This window comes from Coturnix japonica, chromosome 21, assembly GCF_054131305.1.
Source record: "Coturnix japonica strain WE chromosome 21, WE-NBRP24, whole genome shotgun sequence".
Lineage (NCBI taxonomy): Eukaryota > Metazoa > Chordata > Aves > Galliformes > Phasianidae > Coturnix > Coturnix japonica.
This window is the reverse complement of record NC_140683.1, coordinates 9,252,729-9,275,487: the sequence shown is the minus strand read 5'-3', so window position 1 is coordinate 9,275,487 and position 22,759 is coordinate 9,252,729. Positions and strand designations below refer to the sequence as shown.

The following is a 22,759-nucleotide window of genomic DNA, read 5'->3' as shown; positions in this document are numbered from 1 at the left end:
ACCTCTGAGTACCCCAAGTAAAATAGGCAAAAGCAGACAAAGAGCATGAAATTTAGTCACACTGCATTTTTCGGACTCATTCTTTGCTGCTTTAAAAGCACCACTACTCAAGGATTGTATCGCTGCAAACAAATCAGACACAGAGGAGCAGGAGAGGTTTGGAGTAGAAGCTGCAGTTTATAAATATCAGAGGTCAGGGAGAATTGCTGTTTAAGATGAGGAAGCAGAGTAGAAGGCTACTGAAAGACAGAGGACACAAATTCCATTGCCTCGTGCTTGTAACATGTGCTGCTGTATCTGCTTTGGTTTTCTTTCTTGTTTTTACAGTATCAGAGTGTTGTAAATCCATGGTTTTTTTGCACGGAAAAATAATGCATAGATAGTTTGGATAAAATAATTGGGATGTTTTTTCTTAAGTTTAGGAGGCCAACATGAAATGACCCAATACTGGCTGGAGGGGGTGGAGTCACCATTGCTGGAGGTGTAGGAGAAAAGGGCAGATGTGGAACTGAGTGGTCAAAGCAGACATAGGCATGTGCTGATGTTTAGACTGGGTGATCTTATTGGTCTTTCCAACCTCAGTGATTCTGTGTTGGTCAGCCAGGTGTTGACTTGAATCTCCTGACAGGGCAGATCCTGAACAGTGGAAATATCACATCCAGAAACACTAGTGAGGAGGTTTGTCCTGCAATCTGTCTGATTAGAACCTAGAAGAAAACCCTGAGCAAAATTTCTCAAGTCCTGTATCTCAAATGATTTGTGTACAATTTCCATCCGAGCTCTGTGGCTTTAGGGGTTTGAAATGGTCTTAGAAACTGGCTGATTTTTGTAGTGTTTGTTGGAACCTTTTTAATGGTCCAGTGCTCACTAATATGGGCGATTTGTTGGGGTTGTTTTTTTTCCCCTGCAACTCCAACCCAGTTCCCAGCTGAAATGAGGAGAGCAGTACGACAGCTTTCAGAACAGATTGGAGCTCTGTGCTGCAGTAGGCAAACTGGGGGTGTCCATGTGTCAATCAAGCTGCCTTATAACATTGGGCAGTGAGCAGGCAGGAACCTTTCTGATATTTAGCAACTGTGGGAAAAACTGACCTTAGGTCTGCAAGAATAATAGCATACTGAAGGATAAAATGTCTGGGTAATGGTCAGCCCCTGTTTCTGGCAGAGAAGAGAGGAGGTTTTCATCTATAAGGATGTGTTAAAATGATGCATGTGCCATGGCTGGGATGCTCTGGTATTTGTTGAGTTAAATATAAATAACATTCTGCTGAGCAGAATGCTAAAAATTATAGGCTAATTAGGGTTCATTAGTACAGTCAAAATCTGTTCTTCAGCTGGATCTTCAAACAGAATGTCCTGTTTGTGCCTCCGCAGATCTCCCATCGGTGTGTGAGTGTTTCCATGTGCTTGTATAGCCTCACTTGGGATGTTCTGTGCTTCACAAGTAGACGGCTACTGTGGGTTTTATCAGTGGATCCTCCTCCTGTTTGTTTTGGGGTTGTGACTTTGCAAATAGGACAGCAACCCACAAAACTGTCTCAATACAGAAGTGGCAGCAGGAATGAGGAGGGAGAGGCACTGTGGTGTTTGGGATGCGATAGCCACGTCAGCCCTGTGCTGTCTGATGGACAGACACTTGTGATGGCCGTTCCCATGCGTACCCTGCAGACGTGGTCTGGAGGAAGCCCTGCCATGGGGAACAGATGGCTTTGGGGAACAGATTTGCTGTGTGCAGGCGCCTGTGGGCACGCAGACAGGCACGTCCGCTCCCACTGCGGGTGCCAGCACTGAGCAGGGCAGTGTCCCAGTTTGAATAGCAGTTTTGCCTGTCTGCATTTAGGATTATTTTGATACAACGATGTGAGAGTTGAGAACTACCAGTGTCTGCAAAGCCTGCGGTGTCGGGCTGTGCTTGCTCAATAGGAAGGACAGGGCTGGGTGTCACTGATGCATGTTTAACCCACTCCTATGGGAGGCATCTCTTCCACATGTGTGTGTCTCTTCATAACATCTGAGCACCTTTTTTGTGGCTATCATAGAGTGACAGAGTGGCTTAGGTTGGAGGAGACCTTAAATATCATCTAGTTTCAACCCTCTGCTATGGGTGGCGTTGCCAGCCACTGGGCCAGGTTATCCATGGCCCCATCTAGTCTGGCTTTGTGTGTGTCCAGAGATGGGGCAATGACATTTACCCTCAGGATACCTTTGTGATGTGGAGCAGTATCACTCTCACCTTACCAATGTGGACTGGAGAAGCCCAGTGCCCAGGACCACATGCCCAGCCCACAGGAATGGTGACCCTTAACTTGTGGTGTGCTGGCAATAGATCCCTCTAACACAACATAGCATTTCATGGCAGCAATGCAATGAGAAGTAATGGCCTTAAGTTGTGTAGAGGAGGTTCAGGTTGGATACTGGGAAAAAATTCCTCTCTGAAATAGTGGTCAAGTATTTGAGTCCATGGAAGAGGTGGAGTCTCAGAAGTGGGAGATGTGGCACTGAGTGATGTGGTCAGTGGGCATGGTGAGGGTGGGATGAGGTTGGACTTGGTCATCTTAGAGGTCTTTTCCAACCTTGATGATTCTATGAGGCCAAAGGTAGGCACCATTGCTCTGGTTGTGGTACGTGCTTACAGTGGAACATCCTGTGGTGCTGTCTGCAATCTACCTGTTATTCATGGGATGGCTGGGCCAACGTTCACAAGGCTGCCTTCCAAAATTTGGTCTTCAGCAAATTTTCCCACATTACCTGCAGGGGAAAAAAATGTTATGAGGAAATGAAGCTGGTTGCAATACTGAATGTTTTTTAGATGTGGCAATGAATTGAGCACTCCTGATATATCACTTTTCCCTTCCTGCTGACACATTCTTTGGTCCCCTTGAGTGAGAGAAGGAAAACAGGAGAGGCGTTTTGAAGAACATGCTGTCCCTGTGATTGACAGGGGGCTGCATAAATCAGTCAAAGGGAATCCTCCAGGCATTCCCTCTTGTGAGAAGATCCCACAGTGCTCCCTGGCCATGCTCATTCTGTCTTTCGATGCTTGTGTACAAAGTGTGTGGGTGGAAGACAAGCTGGATTAGAACCTCTGAAAGGAACAGACATAAACTTTTTTAATTGAAAGCAGCTTTCTAGGGAGGGGTATGGCATGGGCTTCCAGTAAGTAGACACAAATAGTCCCAAATAGTTTGGAACAAAGACTGGACTCCTATGGTTCCCACTGCTGTGTGGGGCTGAGAACCTGGATAAGCCCCAGTGAGTGAAGTTTTGAGTCTTGCCTGATTCCGTCATTCTTCAAAGCAAATACTTTAGTGTGTGGTAACACCCTGAAATGAAAAGTACATCTATCCCTTCTTCCCTCCGCAGCTGTCAGGTGCTTTAGCTGCTGTTTTTCATCATTGTAGCAAACAGGAGGATGTTAGGAAATAATTTATTTCTCCTAAGCATTAATTTGTAGCCATGAGAAGAGGTGATGCTGTCTTCCTGGCCATTGAAATGCACTGAGATGCTATTTTCTAGTCTTTCTGTCTCCTAGTGTTCCTTTCTTGTGTGTTCTCCTCTTTCCCCTGCATGCAGCTGTCCCATACAGCTCAACTGTGGCTTAGGAGTGATGGTATGGCAGTAATAGATGCCTTCTGCTGACTCCTTCTAGGGATGCCCTGGAGGCAGAAGTGTGAAGGGCTGTCTGAGCAAGTGGTTCTGACTTTGCAGTTGTTGAATGACACTCAGTTGCTTGTTAGAATTGAAAAGGGGGGATGTGTTTGCCATGAGTAGGTTACTGGAACCTTTTATCCAATCAGGTTGTTATTAGAAGTCTCAAAGAATATGTTAATACCAGGTGGATTTGCTGGAGAGCAGCTAGTGTAGGAGAGGATCTTGAAGTCTCTCCTAATGTCACGTCTTTGGACATTCCCCTTACTTGCCAACCATGCTCTTCTCATGGAAGAACATTTTACCCTGGTGCTGTTTTGAATCCCTTGACTGAGGAGCAATGGATCAACCTCAGCAGGAGGGAGTCTGTCGAACCTGCTGGATTCAGAACACTCTCCCAAGGCTGCACAGCCTCCAACACAGGCTCTTTATGTTGAGGTTTTTGCCGATAGTCTCAGGCAGAACCAGAGAGTGCTGGAGTTCACGCACACACACAAATCAAACAAGGCATTTAGAAGTTATCAGAGATTTCCAGCCCACCTCAGCAGGGGTTTATTTTGGGTTTGATTCAAACTTTTGGCAAAGGTCCGGGTGAAGTTTTTAATACAGGTTTTCACTCATCCATCAAGTGGCACTTAAAACACACTGAACGTCAGGAATCTTGTTTGTTTCAAGCACCTTTTTGGAGCGGTAGAGCTGGAGGAGATATAACAACAAAATCACATAAAAGTAATGAGACCTTTGTTCATGTCAAAGAGCTCTCTGACCATATAAATTGCAGATGTGGGTATGATAAATTCCCTAGCTGGAGAGGTATTAAAATAAAAACCACGCTCCCAACAAGAGACAGGCTGCTGAAAATGCAAGAAGGGAGAGTTGCGAAATGGTACATGTCGAATTGCTGGCCTGGATTTCAAATGCCAAAGATAGTTTATGTAAAGCCTTGCTCTGCTGTAAAATGTAACACTATCCACTGGCTAGCCTCAATGAAGCTTGGTCACAGTTGTTTTAGAAAATAAATAAACTAAAAATCTTCTTCCAGCCCATTAAAGCTGATTTATGTTTTGCCCGTGGATTCCTCTGTGCTGGATCTTGAGGGACTCAGATTATAGAAGGGATTACCTCACTCTTGGCCAATCTGGTTTCTCGTTCCCAGGCATCCCAGGCTCTTTGTATTGCACTGACTTTGCCTGTTGAGACCAAGAGGTCTCGCACAGCTACCAAGCAGGCAAAGGACTTTGAAAGATTAAAAGCACCTCCATTAATACTCTCATTATACTTCAAGGTTTTCATTTTGTTTGAATAATCAGGAAAATTGCTTATGGGAATGGCTGTACTGACAGCACGTCACCATCAGGTTGCTCAGTTAATTCTCCAGTCTTGGAAAGAAATCTCATAATGTCCCCAAAAGTACACGGCTTCACTTAGCACCTGATGCAAGTGCCTGTGCCCTGGGCTCCCCACGTTGCACACCCACCAGGCTGCTTGGGCCCCCCGGGTTGCACTCACAGCTCTGCTGCCAGCACACTGCATGACCATGTGGAATTGCCTCCCTCCCCATGAGTTACCCAAGTGCTGTGGATGTTAGCAGGTACTCTTCTGATGGAAGCAGTCCTGGAGTGCAGCTGTTGCCTTTTGGATTGTGCATCTTCCCTTTCTTGTTCTTCCTTGGGGAATGGAAGCTGTATGAAGGCTATGGTCATGCATAAAGCAGTATCACTGCATTGTGTGGTTTCATTGTCAATCCTACCATTTCTTGCAGCTTTATTTCTATCTCCTGGTGGCCCTGCAAGGCTGTGGTACTTAAATTCAGGCATTCTCTTGTTCAGGCTTTTCATCTATGCCAGCATTTGGGATTCATCTACTCATTCTTCACTGAAAAGAGAAATAATGATCCCATTGCTGCCTTCCATGGGAGGTACTGTAGTTATAAGATGATGATTCAAATTATGGAGACTGGTTAACAACAAGAGAAATGAGTTTGCTGAAATTGGGTTGTACAGACAGGACTTTGCTGGCTACGCCTCTTCCTAAGTTCATATGGCCATCTGTGGCTTCCCTGGGGTTACAGCAACATGCAGGTTTAAACAGGACATTGCTTGAGTACTGTGGAGAGCATCTGCAGACTGTCTGTGCTTGGAACTGGCATGTCCAGAAGCGGTCGTCACTTTGAGTCCAAAGGGAAGAGCTGCGGTCTGTTTGGGTGGGAGCAGAGCTGGGCTGCATGCTGTCAAGGCCCTTGTTGTACCAAATTAGGAGGGAACTGTTGGCTGCCATCCGGCTGCTGTGAGTCTTTCACTCCTTTTTATGTTTCAGTTTTTCTCATTGAGGTGGAAGACCTGGAAACTTAACTTTTGAATAATCTCGTGGTATTTAGAAATGTCACTGCTGTGTATTATTTTATCCTAGCAGTGCACCTGGACTTTTTCCCCTGCTTTAAATAGTCACAGTCCTTTCCTGCTGACACCTACATTTGTTTGGATGTTTCTCCCTCAGACATGTCGCACGAAGGTGATTGATTTGAATGATGGTGTTTCCCAGTACGCCTGGTATCCCTGCACTGCCAACTTCCAGTACTCCCACATGGCACAGACCATTTTCTGGCTAAAGGTAAGTACGCATGTTGTTCGCAAGTCTTCCCTTTGCCTGCTTGTATGAAGTTACTCCAATAGACAAAATACCATGGGACTGCCTTCCCAGGGCCAAACAGCGACTTTCTTTGAAGTACATTTAGTGGGAAATGGCAAAACAAGGTCTCTGAACACCATTTAGAGAGCCAGTGGTGAAGTCCATCCCTATGGCAGGTCTGGTGAGTTTCTTAGAGGCTGCAGCTCCAGCTGCAGGGCTTTTTAACTCAGGTTTAAGCTAGTTTGTGTAGGAGAGATTGGAAGAGAAGACATCTTCGTGACCTGGAATGGGAATTGATCTTTCAAAAGTTCAGTGCTGGCTCTTTGTATTTTTTCAAGCACAGCACATCTGCTGTACTCAGTCTCAACCCATGTGGGGCTTTTGTTTTCCCAGGCTTATTTTTCCACACCTATGGTGGCTGCGGCAGTCCTTGTCCACTTGGTAACTGATGGGACCTATTACCTGGATCAGAAGCAGGAGACCATTGGTGTGCAGCTGTTTGACACCAAAGAACAAAGCCACGATCTCGGTGAGATTGTATTGAATTTAAGACCCTCTTTATTGCTAGCGTAATGGTAGCCCCATTCACAAATGATGACCAGTGCTCCTGCTTAGTTTTTTCAAGGTCAGACAGAAAGGGCACTCGCTTAATGCCTCTAGACCTGAGTTTGTCTGGAGTCAGTTGAAAGCAATGGAACATTTTGCCCAGACATTTCTCCACAATTCTTCTCCGTTTTCAGAAGAGTTTAGTTCCCATTTAGTCATTAGAATAAGATCACATTAGTGCTTCATGCAGAGAACCCCCCTGGAGAGACATTTACAGTGATACAGATGAATTGCTGGTAGCAGAGAGAGAGACATTAACCCCATTCTGTGGCAGCTGGAGCAGCAAATGCTTCTGTTTCACAAGGTGTAGTTGGTTGGATTGCCCAGTCAGAGGGGGCTGCATCTAGCCCTGCTCGCAGGGAGGCTTCCACAGCTGTTTAACAGCCTGGAAACTGCATCTTCTAAAGCTTCATTGTAATGCCTCCCATAAGCTCTGGAGGGGCTCCAGGGATGGCTGCTGAGCCAGCTGTGTGAGGGCCATTTGCTGGTGCCATTGTCCAGTGTAAGAAAATCATCATCAAGATGCTTTGATGCCTTACAATGTAAAAACTTTGTTACTCACACAGATTCTTTTCTTTCTGGGGGTAACAACCTCTTCATGAGAAACAGCATTTTATATAGGCCAAAGTGTTCCAGGTTTGATGAAGGTCCAACCCAAGGGCCCACATGGGCTGGATGGGAGATGCATTGCCTCAAGCCTGTGCCTGGCAGAAGCTATGGACCTGCCGGCCATGGTGAAGTCCCTGGATAGACCATTTGTACCTCTACTCTGAGCAGAAATACCTGGGAAAGTTGTGTCTCGTGCTCTGATTACAGCTGCATTTAAGCTTCAGGACCAAGCAGCTCTTCTGAGCTTCCAACTCTGTGTTAGGGCAGGGCTTGTGAAGTTCTTTTCCAGCCTTCCTTTGCCTTTTTATCCGCTGGGAAGAAAGCTGACAGTGCCATCTTGAAGGCAGTTTTTAAGCAAACACAGCCCCCTCCCCCAGATTTTTGTGTGACTAGAACTTTATGGTTTCAGCAAGCTCAAACTCCATTGAACTTCCTCCTAGTGACAAGAAGAACAGACACCAACACAAGTGAAAGGTGTTGGATGACTGTCCAATGTGATATGTAACGTTGGTGGGATGTAGAAGAAAAGAAAGGCAGTGTGTGTGGTGTCTCTTGTCAGAGAACAAAGAGAAATTCAGAGCAATTGTGCAGGTTGAGTCAGAATAGCTCCCAGTTGGCCGGAGCCCTGGATTGGTTTTATCCTCCATTTGCAAAACAGTGGCACATAGTTCTTTCCCTCTGAGAAATAAATGACGGAGACGCGAGCGTGCCAACAAATACTTAATGCAATATTTTGTAAAGAGACAGACAGATTATGAGAGAAAGAACAAGAAAGAGGAGCAAAGAGAAAGCTGAGGGTGAGGTTATGAAATCCTGGATGAAGTTGCAACATGGCTTTGGCATGGTTTAAGCCGATGCCTGCAGATCTTCATGGCTGAGATGCTCCCTTCATCATAGAAAAGCCCCTCTGACCTCCTGCGGATGCTCTCCCAGAGCAGAGGTGTAGGTAGGTTGCCCAGCACTTCTCACTCAGGCAGAGCTCCCATTGCTGTTTTCACTGAGTCTCAGTGCAGCACGAAGCCCTTTTTCCCCAGTGTTTCACTTGATAGTTTTGAGTTATCACAGTGGCAAGCTGGAAACTGCTGCTGAGTTGCAAACTTTGGCCTGCACTGCATGCAGGACCGTGGACAGTTGGCCAGCCCTAAGCAGTGGCAAATGACAAGAGCAGCCAGAACATAGAAGCAGTGATTTTTAAAGCTTGGTCAGTCCTCAGAGCACTAAAGCTCTTGCCCACGAGTGAAGTGCAGTGTATCCAGAAGTGCTGTTTCCTTTCTGACCAGAACAAGGTTTTTCCATGTGGACTCGCAGAAAATAATGAGAAACTTCTTTCGAGCCTTGGTAGGGGATGGAGAGGCTGGGATGCCAGACACCAGCACTGTTAATTCAGAGCATTTGTAGTTGCTGGGGTGAGTTACAAGAGGCACTGAGGGTCCAGTAGGTGGACACAGAGCTATGGGGGCAAACATGGACAACTCTCACTCCCCTGCCATGGGCTCCTGTGCTGTCTTGAGGGATTTTTTTTTTTTTTGCTGGTGAAGTCAGGTGGATTAAATGAACCTGACTTGTTAAGCCCCTGTTTGAGTTTTTGGGATCCGAAAGCCCCAGCAACTGCAGCACAGCTCTGAGGTCTAGTTTGTTGTGGACACCACCTGAGTGCAAGGAATGGAACCGAAGTGAATAAACAGCCTCATACCATAAGGTCTTTTTTGGCTTTCCATCAGAGAAGGCAGAAACTTCCAAGGAATTTGGGAACTCAGGATTTCAAGTATTAACTGCACCTGTTTGTAAGTGAGAAACGTGCACTGTTCCACAAGGAGCTGATATCAAAAGACTTGTGGGAGGCAAGTAGACAGGGAGGTTATTTCAGGGTCAGATAAAGACCAAAACAAAGAGAGGCTGGCTTTTTTTTTTGTTTGATTTTATTTTATTTTTTTTATTACAGGAAGATTGTTTTAAAGCAGAGGGTAGGAGATGTTTAAAGAGAGTGGTCAGAAGTCTGTCTTAATTCACAGGAAATCACTTTCTAAGGAGAAAAAAAATGAAAACTTTATTTATTTATTTTTTATTCTTCCCCTTTTGAACCAAGAAACCTGAACTGGAAAATAATAATAATAGTGATCCCTGAGCCAGTTAAACATGCAAATGGGATTTGTTTTATTTCAAAGGCGGGAGTGTATCGGGGTAGCCAAAGGGCCTGGGCCAAAGCCATTGCTGGGGGAGCTCCAGCAATGAGTGTGGAGCTGAAGCCAAGCGGATCCTCGGAGCGGTGCCACGGAGCTGCCGGGACAAGGCTTTGCTGTCAGCCACCCAGCCTGAGCCTGGAGGAAAGGGTGCTGAGGGCAGGAGGTGTCTGTCTGTCCTCCCAGCTGCCCTGGATGTGTTGGGTCCATGGGAAGGCAGGTTGGCTCTGCTGGCAGGTAGGGATTTCATCCTGGTGGCCACCGAGCACCTCCTCTGCTGGAGAAACGGGACTAAATAGTCCCCTCAGCACTTCATTGGTGCTGCTGAGCACCGCAACATCTTGAGATGCTTTTTCTTGAGACAAAATTCTCCTCACCCTCAGTCAGTCCATCGCTTCTGCTTCTCCCTCCAGGACCATCTTTGCCTCTTTTAGGAAAGAATGAAATATCCCAAGGCTGAAAACCATTATTGAAAAGCAAAACTGAGCACGCTTGGCATAGAGGTCATGTAAAAGAAAAAAAGAAAAGGGGAAAAAAAAAACACGTTTTATGCTGGGTGCTAATGACATGCACAGCTACAAACAAGCCACTGGTGCACTGCCCGTGGTGCACAAAGCCACCCAGCCTGCCGGTCCCATTTGATGCACTGGATAAAGGCTCCAACTGTCCCCTCCGACGGGTTTCACAATAGCTCAACTCCGCTTCCTCCGTGATGGTTGCTCCTGATTTAACAGAGCACAATAGAAATGTGGCTGTGGTCTAAAGAGCCAGCTCTGAGAGTCTGCCGTGCTCACAGAGAGAATGGCAGCCTTTCTTCAGCTGTCTGCAGGGATATACTTCTGTGCTAAGCTCTCCGGAGCGATTTGGGAAGCCCCTCCAGGCAGCTTACCATAACTTTTCAGCTCTATAGGGCCATTCCTATGGGTGAAATGCTTCTGAAGTGCTCACGGCTTCGGGAAGTGATTGTGTTCAGTCTGACCCTTCCTCTGATCTTGTCTCTCCTCTGGCAGGTGTCCACGTCCTGAGCTGCAGGAACAATCCCCTGATTATCCCCGTCATCCATGACCTCAGTCACCCTTTTTATCACACCCAGGCTGTCCTCATTAGCTTCAGCTCCCAGTTTGTGGCCATCTCTGGGGTGGCCCTGCGTTCCTTCCACAACTTCGACCCCATCACCGTCAGCAGCTGCCAGCGAGGACAGACGTACAGCCCAGCAGAGCAGAGGTGAGCCGCCGGCCCGCGCCCTCACCCCCACCCACTGCCCTACACCGGGCGAGGGAGGGCAGGGGGGCACCACGCCTGAACCCTGCTGACCCCTTTGTGCTGCCGCTGAGAAACCGGCACTGTTCTTATTGAGAAGGATGGATGGGACATTTAACCCGCATAGGATACCGCTAGTGAATTATTTCCTCTTCCTTTCTCCTCCCTCCTTTATGCTGCGCTTGGAATTGGGGCCAGTTAACACCCCGTGCATCCCCCTGCTTGCAGCCACTCACACGTCGGCCCGGATCTGGCCTGCTTTGTGCTGCTGAAGTGTTGGGGGGACCTCCCATGGAAGAGTCCATGCGGGCACAAAGTGATGCCCTGCATCCTGCCCGGTGCTCAGCCCCACACTCCCAGCCCTCGCAGTGCTCCCACGGCTTCAGCAGTGCCCTCCGCACCTCTCCGGATCCTTCCCACCTTCTGAAAAGCTCAGTGGGACCCCCCAGGATGAAAGGTTTATGGCTGCCGTTTTATTCTTGTTGTTATTGCAGACACATCAATAGATCACCACCAACCCCTCTCGGTCTCTGCTTTACAGCATCCCACAGAGATGGTGACCTTTGGTGGCCTCTGGTGCGGCAGCTTTGCGGAGCCTTTCAGCAGAGCGGTGAAAAGAAGAGGGGGAGAATTTAGCAAAAAAAAAAAACACAACAAAAAAACCCTGAAAGAATCATTTTTTTTTCCCCGCTGTGAATTCCGAGTTGTGAGCGGTCGTCATAGCATAGCAGCAATAGTAAAACAAGTCGCACATCCCTGCAAAGCTCTGCTCAGCCTCCTAAGCAGGCTGTCAGGGTTTTGATAATGTTCTGGCGTGTTTTTAGGAGCTGCTTTGATTCCAGGAAAAGGGGAGGGGGGGGGGGGAGGGTGAGAAAAGGGGAGAGGGAGGGGAAAAATAATCATAAGGAGAAAAATAATAATAAGAGTGTATCTATGGCTAAATCAATCCAGTCCATGTGTTCTGACCTAGATTCAAGGACTCTGATCGTTCTGTGCAATAGGTTGTGTGAATGGAGAGGCCCAAAGGCAGCAGCAGCGAGTTGCCGATGAGAAGTGCAGTTTGTGGGACAGAAAAAGAAGGACCCAGTTCAGAACCACATTCCTCCCTCTGGTTTTGCAGTGGGGACTGAACCGTTTGTTCGCTTATGAAATTAGAAGTGCTCCGTGTTTGGAAAGTTATTTCCTTAATAAAAAATGCTTTCCCCTTAGGCAAAGCTTCGGAGGGCCTCTGCAGCGCAGCAACGCGGCCTTTAGAAATCTCTTGAAGGATCACCTGCTCTGTGCGGCCTTTTTTTTCCCTCTTTTTTTTTCCTCTTTTTTTCCCCCCTTTTCCTTGAATTTTTGGTAGTGTTTTGTGTTGCCGATGCAGCGCACTGTCCCAGCCCTTTGCTCTCTAACCCGTCAGTCACAGCCCTTCTTGTTCAGAGGAACATTGCAGGTCTTGCAGGTTGCAGTGCAGGCTTGGACATTGAGCTGCCCATGTCAGTCAAGGAACGAGACTGAAAGAGAGCCCTGATCCAAAGCCAGTTGAAATCAGTGGGTTTTTTTCCACTGACTGCAGCGCTGTAGTGGAAGGTGTCCAACTGGCCCTGCGGTGGGATCGTTTGGGGTGATGGTTTATGCCGTCTTCTGTACTATGAGCTCTAAGCAGCTGTGCAGCCAAGAGGCAGGTGAGCATCAAAGCCCTTTGCTCTCTTCCTGCTTCATTGATTTCCCCAGTAACAACATAGAGCAGGACTTATTGCATTCACTCTTTACCAGGTTAGGAGCTGGGTACTCCCCTTTTACCACTCGTGTTCTTTGCCATACCCCATCTGAGCATGGTCCCATGCAGCCCACATTTCCTACTCCCTTTTCCCCACTGGTTGCATTTGCCTGATAAGATTTATTTTATTTAGTTATTTTTTAAGGAATTTCTTCTTATGCACAAGCATCAACTTCACCGCTTTCATTTTCTTTATGTAAACAAGGATATTTTTGCCTCCTTTTTGGCTTCTCTCTATGAGAGATATTATTTCTCTCTCTTCAAGGAGAATTATTTTGGTTGGAGAGGATTTATAGGCAGATACAGGCACTTCTAGGCGAGGGTGTAGACTTTAAATACGTGAGGGAAAAGAAATATATCGGCCCTTAAATGTGAACACCATTTTTATTATGAGGGTGAATGGATCTCTGCTGTGAATTAGGGGCAACCTAATAAACGATAATAAAACGTGCTTATTTCCCCCCCCCCCCCCCCCCCCCTCAAAATATGAGTTACAGTTTGTATTTTAAAAGGGAAAACGGAGCTCAAATGTGAAAATCCCATCCAGCTTTATAGGTAGCTGTCCTTAGTTATCATTAGCTCTCTCTGAAAATCCATTCCATCCTTCTGAAGACATTTATAGAGGATTTAAGGAAATTCTCTGTGCTTTCCAGCTGTGTTTTTGCAGTTGTTGTTGTGTTTTCTGCCGCAGCTGATCACAAGCTCTTTTTCTTTCAGCAGAAGTTTACCCAACTGCTGGAGATGGGCTGTAAAAGCAAAGCTCTTTATTATCACATGGCATTCTCAGGCTGGATATGGTGACCAGTTTGTTCTCTGGCATTGGCTTTGTACTCAAATGATAACACTTGTATTATTTCCTGTTCAGCCTTGGGGAGCAGATGTATGAGCAGGACATGGTAGAGATGGACCGATGGTTGGACTAGATGATCTTAGTGGTTCTTTCCAACCTTAATAACTTCTATGATTCTATGACAGTGAAATGGGATGTGCAGAAGCAGTCGTATAGTTCCTCCCCCACAGTCATTGGAGCACCATGGAAACCTGTGCATTGGGGCTGCCCTTGTCCTGATTGCTGAGGCCTTTGACTTCATCACGATGTAGGGAAATAAGAGCAGGGGCTGCCCATGCTTGGCAAGGCATCCCCTGCCAAGTGCTATTTCTCCTGGGCAGCATTTCCCCTTCATCCCACCTGGTCCCCAAGGATCTCACTCCATCCCCTTTGCTTTGTCTTGTTTTCTCCTGCTGTCAGCTCCTCCAACAAGAAATGAAGAGAAATCTCCAGCAGTGTAGAAAATGCAATTGCCCTTTATAACTGTAGTTATTTTTTTTCCTTTTTTATACCAAAAGAACAGGTTTCCTCATCTCTGTTTTTGTTATTTAATGCAGCTTTCTATTTACCGTGTGGGCCACCTTTCCCCTGGCCCTTTCCCCTGCCCTGTGTTCTGTCATTAAGCACAATCTCTGTCAGCTCGGTTCTGGTGAAATTAATGAATTTCTCACAGAACTGTTAATCATAGGAGCTTTGGTCCGTGACATGTGTTATAATTCAGTGGGTTTTTAACCTTCGCCCCATTTTGGTAATTGGCAGACGGCATCATTTGGCTTTTATTAAAGTGGAACGTGATGCCCTTTCTTTGTTTGTGAAGAGCTGGCGGGGCTGTGAGCACTCAGGCACCCAGGCCTGCCCCAGTGTGTGGGGCCCTGAGAGTGTTATGGGCTCCATAGAACCACTGGCCAGCACAGCTCACACTATAGGGTGCACCGAGCCCATTCCTGGGGCTGCTGCCCCATCAAGTGTGGGAAATGGCATGTCCCAGATCCCCCACAGCTCACCTGGGGCTGGATTGAGTGTTTGCAGTAAATCACGGTGTTGGTGTGAGACGTATGTGTGATGCTACAGAACAAAACCTTATGATGTTCTGGATCTGCAGCCAATGTTGGCCTGGGCTGTGGAATAGGGACTTTGTTAATCGGATGATGGTTGGAGTTTTCTTGTACACAAGCATGTACTGTGTGCTTACATGCTCACCTATACGTATATATGTGTCAGAGCTGTCCTAAGGAAACAGATAATTAAGGCACTGTGTTGAGTTTTTGGAAAAGTGCTTGACCCTGAGGTTAGGGAAAAAACCATTTGGCTGCTATAAGCTTTTCGAAGGAGGAAGTGCTGGTTTGTTTTTGTGCGAGGAAGGAAGAGTTCCACTTAATTGTTACGGTTTTCTATAAACATGTTAAAATACAAATGTTTCTAGGATTGTGTCACCAAGACCCCAATTTAGCAAAGCCTTTAGCTATTTGCTTACATCCCCCTGTAGTCAAATCTATCAGTGGGACTTAACCATGCTTTTGAAGTTAAGCACATATTTAAGTGCCTTGCTGAATCGGGGCCAATATTGGCACAGAGAAATAAAGATTTAGAAGCTAATGACTGAGCTCATTTAGATTAGGGATGGGCAGAATGGATTTGAGTAAAGTAAGAACTGGCTCAGAACTTCAGCCTGCATGTGAAACTCACTCAGCTCTGGGCTTTTTACATGGCTGAAATGGTTTGTCTTGGTCTGTGTTTGTAACATTCTGCAGGCAGTGGAAACTGTGAAATGTTCTTGCACTCAGCTTGGTGCAAAAATGTTGTTTTAGGAAGTCGTACATTTGTAGAGCAAGAACAGGAGCAGGTGAATCACGAGGTGGATCTCATAAAATAGACAACGTCAGAGTATAACCCAAGCACCGATGCTTGATTCTTATTGATATCAGAACACTGAGTGGTCTTTGGGTCACTTTCCTGGCTTTTGTCCAGTACTTTTGCAAGCAATTCCCAGATGCATTTGGAGAGTCAGAATAGACCAGGGATGACTTGGAATAGGCAGTGCTGATGAAGTCACTCAGTTCTGATTGCAAGAAAATGGGTTGAGCTGTCTCATGCCAGGAAGCAACATGAGTTATAGTAGAAGTGATTTAATGTTCAGATACTCTATATTGTTTCTTTCCAGAGTCATACATGGTTTCTGGAACATGTGATGATTAACCACTGTTAAATGGCAGTACCCAAGCAAAAGAGCTTCTGTAACCCACAGTTCTGTAATACGGATGTGATGGGTTCTTTGTCTAAATTTCCTACTTGGAGATACTCATTTCTCCTTTATTCTGCGTTTGCAGAACTCAATTCAAGATCATGACTTCAAAATTCATTGGGATTTATGGCTGACAGTAGCTGATACCAAATTGGAACCAGTAGCTAGAGAACCAGAAATATTTAAATTAGAAACATTTGGTGGCAGTGGTTGTTTTTTTACAAAAAGTGAATGGTTGTATTGTTTGTCACTGAAGTCATTCATATAGAGTTACAGACAGAGAGAGCTGCCCAGATGATCTGCTAACCGAGGCATAATCTGGAGCCTAGAGGGGGTGGCTAAAAATGTTCCCTGGCCAGTTAAGAAGACCACAAGGGGACTTGTAAACAGAAAGAAGAACATCACAATAAGTGTTTCTTAATGCCTTTGTCTGTGGTGTTTCAGTTCTGTAGGACTGTTAAGCTCAGGCTTGCTCATCTGGTGTCCTGATCTGAACTCAAAGAATTAGATTCTTTCTCTCCTTTACATTGAAGGAAGTGAAAAGCAATGCTGTTTTCTGTGGTGGTGTTGCTCCAGATTTCTCTTGGTGCAACAAAAGTTTTCTTAGGCTCATCCTTCCCTTGGAAAGCATTCAGTTCTACATCTGTGCGTTGAATATTGGTTCACATGAGACATCAAATGAAATAGGTCTTCTGTTATTTTATTTCTCCAAGTTTTGTGCAAAAACGTTTTCAGATTTTGCATGTTTTGCAATGGGCATGAAGGTTTGCAATATTGTGCTTCTGAGAATGGCTTGGCAGTAGTGTTCATTTTTTTCCCCTCAATGAGTCAACTTCCTTGTCTCTGGAGTCTTGGCATGGAAGGGACTCATATGGCAGCTTCACTGTCTGAAAAATGGAGGGGAATGACATAATGCATAGACTTCATGTGTAGGTGAACTGGGACATGTAGTAAGGATTCAGTGAGGTATCAGTCATTGATTATGCTCTCTCAGCATCCATGTTCAGATATTCTTCTGATTAACTGGTGACGTACTCAACTAGTGACTACTCAGCCTCACGTGCTGCAGTTCACACTCTTGGCCAATTCATATTGGGCACTGTCTATTCTAACCTCATTTCCTTGCAGGAGGGGACCACCTGGGCTCTGGGATGTACCAACCGGTTGTTCTTCCCCCATCTCATGCCTTTCTCATCAGTGAAAAGTGAAGTCAGTGGCAGTTTAAATTTGTAGGTCAGGCAGTGAGTTGCAATGACTGGAAAAGATGCATGAAGCCCTTGGTAGAGAGGGATTCTACTGAAGGGAGGGTCATTGTGCTCTGTGATGAGCATCACCTACCAGTCATACTGCTGGCAGACTGCATGCTGTGTGTTGTGTATGAGGGCACTGAGCTGGCCAGTGTAGAGGCAGAATTCTTCTTCCTCAGCTCCATTGATGTCAATACTTTGTGTGCACGATGAGAAAATAAGATCTGTTTGAATGCAGAAATTGTGTATAGCCCATCACTCTGCAGGGAACAAGCAACTTTAAATGACTGGCAGGGAGCACTTCTCATATAGCACCAGTCTGGGGCAGAGAAATGAGCTGTGCAGGTGCGTAATGCTGTCATTTCACCTGGCACAGAACTCAGTGCAAATGCGCTTCTCCATCACTAATGTGGGCATAACAACACCAGCCCAGGTGTCTCACAGGGGTGCTGAGAAAATTAATTAGATAATGTCTGCACAACACTTTGAACGCAACAAAACATCGTGGACATGCTAAGTCCTGCGCTTAGTGAGGTGGATGGCTTTTTGGTGGCTCTTAACCTTTTTTTCTAGGAGAAAGGAATATCTCGCTTGTAATCAGTGTCTAAAGATGTGTGTTGATGCATTACTTCCTTCTGTAACTTGGGGTGTTTTGGGTTTTTCACCCATAAAGTTGGTGAATGATGTCAGGATTCTCCCTTCTCAGAATTTAGCTGTATTTAATGTAAAGGCAGATTGCTTTGTAGGAATCTTTAACCCCAGAGACTTTGCCACTAATCCAATAGAATATCTTTGCATGTGCTTTAGGATTCCCAACACTTCCATTGCCCTGGAGCTGAAGGACCGTCCCACACCCCATTTGGTTTCATGCTAAAATGTTTGACTCGGGTCATCAGAAATGGTTAAAGATCTGATGTCTGCCAGACATCTCCGTGTATAGAAGAATAAAACAAAATGCTCTTTTTACAAGTTATGCTGAATGTTAGAATAATTCACTGTCGAGAGAGCAGTGAGTTTCCATCTGGGGAAACATTTTATGGATGGCAGGACAGCAACCAGAGAGATCTGAAATGACAGCATGCTGCTGAGCTTGATAAGAGCTTATCAACACAGCTACACGGCTGATATTTGGTGTTCCCCGTGAAGTGGAATGAAATGGATGTGTTGATTGCTATCGGGTTTCGCAGAGATAAGAGAAACCCTTCCTCCATGTACACACATGCACACTTATCACTGGCAGTATCAGGCACTCCTGACTTCAGCAGTAGCTCGGATGGGGCAGAAATGCTGCTCTTGGAGGGGGATTGCTCACATGGGATGTACGAATGCATGTTGGTACAGCACAGGAAGGTTGTGGTGCTGTTTTTTGTGTTGTTTCTGTCTAAGAGTGTTGCAGAACAGAAAGCCATTCTGCAGACTTGGCAGGCTCTTCCCTTTTGCAGCAAGACCTGCAATTTGCTCTCATTGTCATCACTGTTCCCACTGCCCCAGTCCTTCAGGAGATGCCACTAAAGGGTGTGTTTATTGGTCAGGACCACTTTGCTAAGTGGGTCCGCCGTGCAATCATGTCCCTGCAGCCTGGCACACAGTCTTGCTGGTTTTGGAATGACCTAAAGGAACTGAATGCAAATGCCACTTCTTGTCTCCCCACAGCTGTGTCCATTACTCCTGTGAAGCCACAGACTGCCAGAAGCTGGAGATAGACAACGCATTGCTGAACTGCACCGGGGGTGGATGGTACAACGGAGCCCAATGCAACGTGAGCTGCAGGACGGGCTACATTCTGCAGGTCCAGAGAGATGACGATCTCAGCAAGAACCAGGTTTGTGCTAATGGTTTTGTGTGAGCCACAAAAGATGGATGAACAAATGGGTGTGGAGACATTGAGAAATAACCCAGAATCTCAGCTCAGCAATGGGACGGGGCCTTATCCAAATAGTTTTTTCTCCAAGTTTGAGCCATCTGGGTTGGTGGTGGCCTCCATTGGCACCTCCCTGCTTGTTGTGGGGACAGCACACACATCTGGGGCTGGGGGCAGGCGGGTGCTCTCGGCAGCCTGTCTGTATTTGTGAACTATCGTGTTCTTCATGAGCTCCCAGAGAGGGGAGACAGAGAGGAGGGGAATGAGTCAGCCCTTTCAACTCAATTACAAAACAAATACAGGACCCCGTGAGCTGGGCCTCTTCCATCCTAATTGGCATCAGCACCAGAACCCCAGCTCCAGCTGAGCAATTTTACAGAACAGAAAACAAGTTCTCAAACAAGCCTGAATGGCTGAACCAGGAAATAGTTGGAAATGATCTGTACATTGAGCACGCAGGAATCCAAAACCAAATAAAACAGCTTAAACGTGTTTCACCAGAGCTGTGTTATTTAAATGCAGAAAGTACCTTTTGGGGAGGCTCAGCCAACTGTGTATGGTTCTTCTCTGAGAAGTCTGGTTTTGGAGCCTTGATCAGATTCATATGACAGGAGTGGAGGCTTTTAGCACCCTTAGCTAATATGATTCACTGCCTATTACAACATCCTTCCTCTCACTCTTCTCTACTATTGCACTTTTTGTCTTTTTTTCCACTGATACAATCCGAGAGCCCTATGGATTCATTTGCTCTGTGCTGTGCAGGGATGGAGTGAAGCATCTTAGAGATGTCCCTGATCAGCAGAGCACTATCAGCACATGGTTTGCAAGTGTACGCACGTGCTTCAGAGATCTGTTGAATAGGAGCAGACAGTTTCTTTCCCCATCATCTTGTTTTATTTCTTTCTGTAAGGTGTTTTAAGCCAGAATTTGTGGAACGTGCATGCAAGAAATGAACTATCAGAGCAACTCCAGAATCTGTGGTTTGGACTCTTTATATTGTGTTGTATTGAATTGCATGGTGCTCCTGCCACAAATCTTTCCCAGCTTCGGTTCTTCTTCTAATCACAGGCAGTTGGAGATGAGATGGGATACGTGGCTTGTTATCTCTGCTTGTGGGACTTCCAGCTTTTCCATAGAGCTGATGGGTCTTTCACTGTTGTCATTCAGTTGGGTGTGTGTCCTGGTTAGACTGATTGGTGGGACAAGAGTGTTGTTTTTCTTGCTTAGCTGACAGTGAGGAAGGCTGCATAAGGGGGAGGAAGGAAGGGAGTTTTACACGTGCTGATACTTCATTCTTGGGTAGAAGGGAGACGAAGGAGAGGTGCAGTGCCTCAAAGAGCAGTCCAAGCATTAGTGCTGGTGATGACTGGCACGCAAGTGAGGATGCTCTGGTTTAGCATCTGAACCGCATCCATCTTCTGTAATTCACTGAAAGGCAGGAAAAAAAGGGGGAAAGAAGGGCAAACAGAGAATTAAAGCAAAGTTTTCAAAAGCACCTCGGTGATGGAAGGGCACGAGTCACATCTCAAATCAATCTTTTACATCTAAAGGTTTTTTGAAGATCATCCTAACAGTTCCTGCACCTTCTGGCTTCTTTGTCTTCTTGAAGCCACCATTTTAAAAAATCTTGGGGAAAAAAAACACAACTTCATTCATCTTTGCTCTTTTGAGCAGTTCCTGTTCCCAAACCCTGTAACACTCCACAAAGTCACCAAACCCTAAAAGCATCAGCCCCATGCGCAGCAGTAGAAACCATTTGCTGTCCTTAAAACAAAACAAAACCTGAGCTGTTTTCTTTGTCTGAGGCTCTCTCTCACATCTTAATTTAGGGATAACAACAACAACAAACGGGCTGGCATACTGATGGAGGCAAAGCCATCACATATCTTTCTTCACAAAGAAGATCCTGGGATGTTTTCATTTTCCCCCAATGTCCTCCCAGCCCCCTGACAACTCCATCGCTCTTTCTTCTTCTCTCTCCTGCTTCCCCCTTTGTCTTTCACTGCCTTCCTCCCCCTTGTCCTTCACTGAAAGCCCCGCTCATTCAGTTCCTTGTTGTCATCTCTCCTTGAAGCTACCACCACTGCTGCTCTGGTCAAGAGGTGTTATTTAAAACCCAGCAGCTCCCTAATGTTGTGCAAAGGCATCATCAATCATGCCAGGAAAAGAAAGCAAGGCTCATGTGGGTTCAATTAGAGGCACAGTAGTGGGCAGAAGTGGAAGAATACTTAGAGGGGAGGGCACAGCTGTTCATTTTTAAGGAGAGGAAACTTCACACGTGAAGCATCGCTTGAAGAAGGAGCCAGCTGGGATCTCGGGCAGCAGGAAGGAGACATGAATTCTCCCAAGCTCTTAAAAGTCCCAAGAAACAAATCTTTCTGACACCAGATTTGTTTAAATTTGCATCCTCTCCACTGCATTTCAATCTGTATCTATTTTTTTTTTTTCTTTTCTCCTTCTCTCCCTCCTTGCTTAAGCCTCTTTTGGAAGGCAGGACGTGAAGGGAAGCGGTTGCTGCGATGCCAGTCAAAGCAGCACAAGGTGCCCAAAGTGACAGCTAATAAACCAGATGAGAAAACCAAGTGCTTCGCGTGGACTGCTGTGCACGGGGTGACCTTGTCAGAGCAGACAGGCGAAACAGGCACATGTCTGCTCAGGCGTCAGGTGGGAGATGTGCAAAGGCAGGCACAGATGCTGCCACAAAGACCCGAAGCCGGATCCAAGAGCAGCAGTGCTTGGGCTGTGCTGCATGCAAGTACCCCGAGGTGTTTCCTTCTGAGGTCCTGCAGCCAGGTGCTGCAGTGATCCCACCCTCCAGTGGCATGTTGGGGAAGGTGGAGCTGTAAGCCAGTAGGTGCCGTCTGCAATGCTTTCTATGGTAGCGTTGTCCTTTGCACTTTCAAACAAAGCCATCATCCTGCTGCATGGTGGGAAGCTGGCTCCGTTATGTTCTGCTACGTGCATGAACTCCTATCACTTGAAGTTATGCTGCTTAGTGATAGACGTGCTCTAAAATGTCTCATTATTACATCTGACCTCGAAAACCTCGGCTTCTGTCACATAAAGTGTGGAATAAGGATACAGTCCCAGTCCCATGACTTTTCCTTTATATTTGGATAGCCCCTTGGGTTTATGCTTTAACCTCCTGCTGTTGAGGTACCCTGCAGCCACAGTGCTGGAGCACTACTTGACAACAGCTGAGGGGGGATGCAGGCTTTGCTGTGTCCTGGAGCACAAGTGTGGTGCTTCTGCTATGCACGTGCAATATGAAGACATGGGAATATGCTGTCATCCCTTCTCCTGTGGCCATTGGAATTACACAGCAACCTCCTGAAAACACAGGCATCTTCAAGTCATCATCTAGCTACAGAATATATATATAATAGTGCAAACAATCCACTGGACAATAAAGAATTAAGAGCCACTGGGGAGCAAAATGACTGGAATGAGAACACAGAGTGTCATTTCACCTGAGCGTTCCACGAATCCCCAGATGTGCTACTCTAAATGTGTAGAAAAGGCATTTTTTTCCTATCAGCGGTGCTCCCTGTTTAAATAAACTGCATGGTCCAGAAAAGGGGTTTTGTGCCCACTTGGGAAGTGTCCAGTTTCTCAGCTCTGGGACTGCTTTTTCCATTCTGAATGCAACCATATATCAAAGAGAGACAGGTCTGAACTTCTGCTGAAACCATTAGGGTGTTTTTGCAAAAAGGGAATCCAGGTCTCTTTGATGTGTGCTAGAAAAATTTCCCTTCCTTTTATAAAGCCAGATCAATGGCTGGCGGTGCAAATCTCCTGTGAGCGTACCAGCCTGAGTAAAATATTCCCCAGGGACAAAGGAGTGCTGCCGTATGGCTTGGTCAGATTCCTCGCTGGTATCTTCCC

The 22,759-nt window shown here is 46.2% G+C and overlaps 1 protein-coding gene across 1 annotated transcript in view; it reads left to right on the top strand.

The window, feature by feature from the left end:
• The window catches only part of PAPPA (pappalysin 1), a 158,757-nt gene that overhangs the window by 102,975 nt on the left and 33,023 nt on the right, over window positions 1-22,759 (top strand). The window contains exons 11-14 of the mRNA XM_015878745.3: window positions 6,144-6,257; window positions 6,669-6,804; window positions 10,681-10,894; window positions 18,667-18,835. Of these exons, the coding sequence (XP_015734231.2) occupies window positions 6,144-6,257; window positions 6,669-6,804; window positions 10,681-10,894; window positions 18,667-18,835 (633 nt within the window). The remainder of the gene's footprint in view (window positions 1-6,143; window positions 6,258-6,668; window positions 6,805-10,680; window positions 10,895-18,666; window positions 18,836-22,759) is intronic.